We start from the raw sequence: 5,096 nt of genomic DNA, 5'->3' as shown, positions 1-5,096 counted from the left end.
AAGAGTTTAAACAGTTCAACTCCCCTTAATCGATATGTTCAAATAGCCTTCTGTATGTCAAGCCTAGTACTACGTGCTGGAGATGCAGAAGGAAACAAGGCAGAAGCAGCTCTACTCCTGCGGAGCCTATTGCCTTGAGGGGAACTCAAAGGATCTGGGGATAATTTCCCTGGAGAAGGCTCATGGAGGACAGACGGTGATAATAATAATGTTAAGATTTACTGAAGTTTTACTCTGGGCCAACATTACCCTCAATGCTTTACCTATAACTATGTCATCTAATTCTTACCACCATCCTTGTTTCATGTAATGAAACTGAGGTTCAGGAAGGTCAAGCAAATCAGCCACTACAACTGTGTACAGATTCTCTATGGTCCAGAAGAATGGAACAGGCTGTCAAATGAGAGCATGTACTTAAGAGGCTAACACAATATGACTGTATGTGGCACTATACATAAGTGCTGAGTACATGTCTATTTCTTTTCCAGTCTCTGGAAGCATTCAAGAACAAGTTGTATGGTCATTTGTTAGGGCTGCTAGAGAGGGAGGCTGAGTATCAGATAGGTAGAAACACTGTGCATGGCCTTCCATCTATGAGAATCTAATTCCACTTTTCCTGGAATAATTATTTTCCTTTTTGGCAATAATAACTCAAAGTAATTATCAATGACTCCTCACTCCCACACCCCTACAACAGCAGCAGTGGCCCTATGGATGGGAAACTAGGGCCCAGGAAGAATATGGACCAAATTACAGGTGATAAACCATCAATCAACTAATATTGATGGAATGTCCATGACACTTAAACCTTATTGTTCCAAGCTCTAAATCAGTGTGCACAGCAGGAAAAGAGCATGAGAAAGGGGCTTATACCTAAGACTCAGTGCTGGCTTTGGCATTAATTTACTTTGACTTTGAGGTTTTTCCTAATTCTTGTTTTCATCTCTTTACAATGAGGAGGTAGGAATAAACCTCTAAAGTCCTTTTCAGCTTGAATAATTGATATAAATTATTTGCATTAAAAAAAATCAGACCTCAGATGTAGGAGGATTTACCTTTCTTCCTAGAAGCCAGTGAGACTACAGAACCTTGGGAACTCAAAGGGACTTTACATGTGAGAATGGTCGGTCTAAGGCACCATCCTCATGTGACCAATGAGCACTTTTAAAATGTGGCTAGTCCAAAATGAGGTGTGCTGTAAGTATAAAATACACACTATATTTTGAAGACTCAGCATGAGAAAAGGAACGTGAAATATCTCAAGAAAACATTTATATTGCTTTATATTGATAATTTTGCACATTGGGTTAATTAAAATACTAAAATTAACATCATAGGCCAGGCATGGTGGCTCACACCTGTAATCCCAGCACTTTGTGAGGCTGAGGCAGAAGGATCCCTTGAGCCCAGGAGTTTGAGACCAGCTTGGGCAACACAGTGAGGCCTCATTTCTTAAAAAAAAAAAAAAAAAAATTAACATCATCCATTTCTTTTACCTTTTTCACATGGATCCTATAAAATGTCAAATTACAATGTGGCTTGCATTATATCTCTGTTGAACAGCACTGGTTTAAGGAGAAACTGAAGACCAGAGAGTAAACGACTTTTCCACAGAGCCAGAACTGGAACCAGGGTCCCCTGACTTCTCATTCAAGGCTCTTTCCACTCTTAATAGGCTGTGGTAGGCATTCTTCAAGAGGCCCCTAATAATCCTCACCTCTTGTTGCCCTAGTGAAGTCCCTTCCACACTGAACAGGGCTCATCTGTTAGAAGACTATAGAAATGCCTGTGTGATTTCTGAGGCTGGGTCATAAAAAACATTGTGGCTTCCAGATTGCCCCTCTTTGGCATGACTTGCTCGAGGGGAAGCCAGTTGCCCTGTCATGAGAACTATCAAGCAGCCCTATAGAGGTCCACATGGTGAGGAACTGAGGCCTCTTGTCAACAACCATAACCAACCAGGCAAGCAAGTGCACCATATGGGGCTGGCGCCAATCCTAGAGCCCAGCCAAGTCTTTGAATAACTGCAGTTCCAGCTGACATCATAACTGCAAGTTCGTGGGAGACCCCAACCTAGAAACACCCAGCTAAGCTTCCCCCAAATTCCTGACCCACAAACGATAATTAATGTTTACTGTTAAGTCACTAAGTTTTGATGATTTGTTACACAGCAACAGATAATACGCAGCCTTACAAACTTACAGGTCTCATATAAAAAACTCACTTCTATCTTTGGCATTTGTACAGTGTGAGAAATTATTCTTGTTCTTCCTCCAGTCTTTGGCCTAGCTCAGGGTAACCCAACTAAAAACTGAGAAATTATCAAACTTGGGGAATCAAACCCAGGAAGGTAAGATTCCATTTTATTCTTTGAAGGTTCTTCCCTTTTCCCTTTATTGAAGAACTCAGGTCTCTTGAGAATAAAAAAGCACCACATCGTATCACCTTCACCTGTGCCATTCAGGGATTTGATTTCCACAAAATTGAGGAAACTAGAGCCCAGAATTGCTCAGTTAGACACAGTACTGAGGAAGTAACAATAGAGAAATGACAATCTATGACATCTGAATTTCTCTAAGCTGAGACACTGCTGTCAATAGTAGTGCTAATGTTTTATATAGCATGTGTTGCTTTTCAGTGTTGTCATATCTAGATATAAATAAAACAGGATACATATGAAAACAGTGGCTCAGAGCTCATGGTATGTCCTTAGTTTCATGATCAGTGAATGATACGCCAGGTCTAAAATCTGGGTTTCAGTAGGTGACTCAAGTCAGGCTTCGTGCTTCCCAAGGCAGGAACATCCCCGCTGTTATAATACGAGTACTCTTCAGTTGGGGCTGTCCTCTGAGATTAGTGTGCACTTGTAGATCTCCTTAAAGGCCACAAGGAAAGGTGGCATTACTTCATCCACGGTGACGTGCCTCTGGAGCTCCTTACTCAAGGAAGTGACACCTGTCCCAACCAGTCCACAGGGCACAATGTGCTCAAACCATGCGAGGTCCGTAGAGCAGTTGAGAGCCAGGCCGTGGGATGTGATGTGCCTTCCACAGCGGACTCCTGCAAGGCAAGTCAAAGCGTCTTAGAGTAGATACCCTCCACTCTCCGGGCTTCGGGGTCCCTCTCAGGGCGATGAGAGAACTGGACTAGATCACTGGTTTTCAAATTTTGTTTCTGAAGAAACAAGGGATTGTGCACAGATGGGAAAAGAAAACAAATGAAAGGAAGGGGTGCGTGGGGATTCCAGGAAATGTCTTTTAACAGATTCCAATACTTAAAAAAAAAAAAAAAAAGTTTGGGGACGGGCGCAGTGGCTAACGCCTGTAATCCCAGCACTTTGGGAGGCCGAGGCGCGCGGATCACGAGGTCATGAGATCGAGACCATCCTGGCCAATACAGTGAAACCCCATCTCCACTAAAAATACAAAAAATTAGCCGGGCTGGTCGTGGGCGCCTGCAGTCCCAGTTACTCGGGAGACTGATGCAGGAGAATGGCGTGAACCCGGGAGGCGGATCTTGCTGTGAGCCGAGGTTGCGTCACTGCACTCCAGCCTGGGAGACACAGCGAGACTCCGTCTTAAAAAAAAAAAAAAAAAAAGTTTGAAAATTAGCACCCTTATTGCCATGACATTGTGATTCGCAGGAAGTAACCTGGCAATCCACTTCTCCTGTCTCTCCATTCACAGAAATGCATGTTGGACTAGATAATGTAACGTGCCTTCTGCTTCTGAATATATGGTACCTGGGAAAGGGCTTAAAGACTCAAACACAGCGGGTAGCTTTGATTCAAGGCCCGCGCTAGATACGCCTCCTCCCGGCCCGAGTTCTACCCTCACTTCCATTGGTCCAGCCCAGTCAGACCCCGCCCCCAGGCCTCAAGCTCCGACCCCGGCTCTCAGGTCCCGCCCTGTGCCGCGGCGCTCACCGATCGCGCAGATCTTGCGATCGTCCAGCCAGACGCCGGTGTAGGGCGGGGACCGCGCGCGGGCCCCCTGCAGGCCCTGGAGCTCGCAAAGGCGCACGGCGCACGCCTCCAGCGCCGCTACGTGCATGCGCAAGCGCAGACCGAGACGCCGCAGGTCGAGTACCGGGTGGCAAAGCAGCTGGCCCGGGCCGTGGAAGGTGGCCAGGCCACCGCGGCCTGTGACGCGCACCTCGGCGCCCAAGGCCCGTAGCCGGGCAGTTTCCTCGGGCGTCAGGCCGCCGCGCAGCCCGGCCGTGTACACGGGCCCCGCGGGCTCGCAGAGCAGGAGCGTGCCTGCCTCAGTCCCCGACGGGGCTTCAGTGCCTGGCTCGGCCTGCAGCCGCCGCAGCCAGCGGTCCTGCAGCCCCAGCAGCTCGGCGTACGGCACCCGACCCAGGCGCACGAGGCGAACGGCGGGTTGCCGCATCGTGCCCACCGCTGCGTCCGCGGGACCCCGCCCTCTCCCTGGGCCTGGGGGCGTGGCATGAGGGGCGGGGACTCAGGGGCACGCCCCAAGCCACGGCTCCCAGGTGCGTGTTAAAAGCTGGAGGGGGGATGTGTGATACCAGGACCCAGCGCAGGCCGGCCTCGTTCGTTCATTCAACAACCAGTATTTAGTGCCTGCTGTGTTCTGCAGGCGCTGCCCTAGGCGCTTGATACAGCGGTGCGTAGCGTATGAGAAAGCTCTGTCCCGGTAAGCTTACATTCTTACAGCAGACAATAAGTATTTAAGTATTAAGTAAATAAAGTTATTTCACGTATAAGGTGTTAAGTGCTGTGAAAAGAAAAATAAAACAGGGTAACGTGGTGTGTCCTGGGTTGAGCCCCTGGGGGGTCGCAAGAGGGAGATTAGCTTGCCTACAAGGTTATTGGTGGGGATAGGGAGAACTTAAAAGATCAGCACCTGGAAGAAAGTGAAGGAAGGAGGAATTTGTAGGCAGAGCGAGAAGTTGGCCTGCAAAATGGTTTCAGCAGAGGCCTTTACCAATCTCAAGGGATGCTTGGAGCCTAGGATGACCCTTCAGAGTAGTTCCACGTTAAAGCAAGGGGGTCAGAAACTCATATCCTTGCATTGACCAGTCATGGATACAGGCTACACCTGGAGAGGTGCTGTGATTTTTTTTTTTTTTTT

General features: G+C 47.9%; 2 protein-coding genes across 3 annotated transcripts in view; one reads left to right on the top strand and one right to left on the bottom strand.

The window, feature by feature from the left end:
• Positions 1-2,550: 2,550 nt before the first annotated feature.
• Positions 2,551-4,415, bottom strand: LIPT2 (lipoyl(octanoyl) transferase 2 (putative)). Of its 2 annotated transcripts, none has more exons than XM_011942046.1 (2): positions 3,888-4,415; positions 2,551-3,060 (listed from the first exon to the last, which is right to left on the bottom strand). In XM_011942046.1, exons 1-2 carry the CDS (start codon positions 4,389-4,391, stop codon positions 2,941-2,943), a joined length of 624 nt encoding a protein of 207 aa, XP_011797436.1. In that variant the 5' UTR covers positions 4,392-4,415; the 3' UTR covers positions 2,551-2,940. The 2 variants fall into 2 exon arrangements, with proteins under 2 accessions (XP_011797436.1, XP_011797435.1); XM_011942045.1 differs by having other exon boundaries at positions 3,926-4,415.
• The window catches only part of LOC105511835 (jerky protein-like), a 4,719-nt gene continuing 3,677 nt past the window's right edge, over positions 4,055-5,096 (top strand). The window contains exon 1 of the mRNA XM_011942047.1: positions 4,055-4,658. The gene's annotated coding sequence lies outside the window, so the exon portion shown is untranslated. The remainder of the gene's footprint in view (positions 4,659-5,096) is intronic.

Source organism: Colobus angolensis, unplaced genomic scaffold (genome assembly GCF_000951035.1).
Source record: "Colobus angolensis palliatus isolate OR3802 unplaced genomic scaffold, Cang.pa_1.0 Scaffold205, whole genome shotgun sequence".
Lineage (NCBI taxonomy): Eukaryota > Metazoa > Chordata > Mammalia > Primates > Cercopithecidae > Colobus > Colobus angolensis.
Note: the sequence above shows the minus strand (reverse complement) of the source record. Positions and strands in the feature narration are given on the sequence as shown.

What these genes read in the sequence shown, in the direction of transcription:
- LIPT2 (XM_011942045.1), bottom strand. Translation starts at nt 4,391, where the DNA reads ATGCGGCAACCCGCCGTTCGCCTCGTGCGCCTGGGTCGGGTGCCGTAC. An exon ending in TCGCAAGATCTGCGCGATCG is followed by an intron (nt 3,061 to 3,925) that starts GTGAGCGCCGCG and finishes CTTGCCTTGCAG; the next exon opens with GAGTCCGCTGTGGAAGGCAC.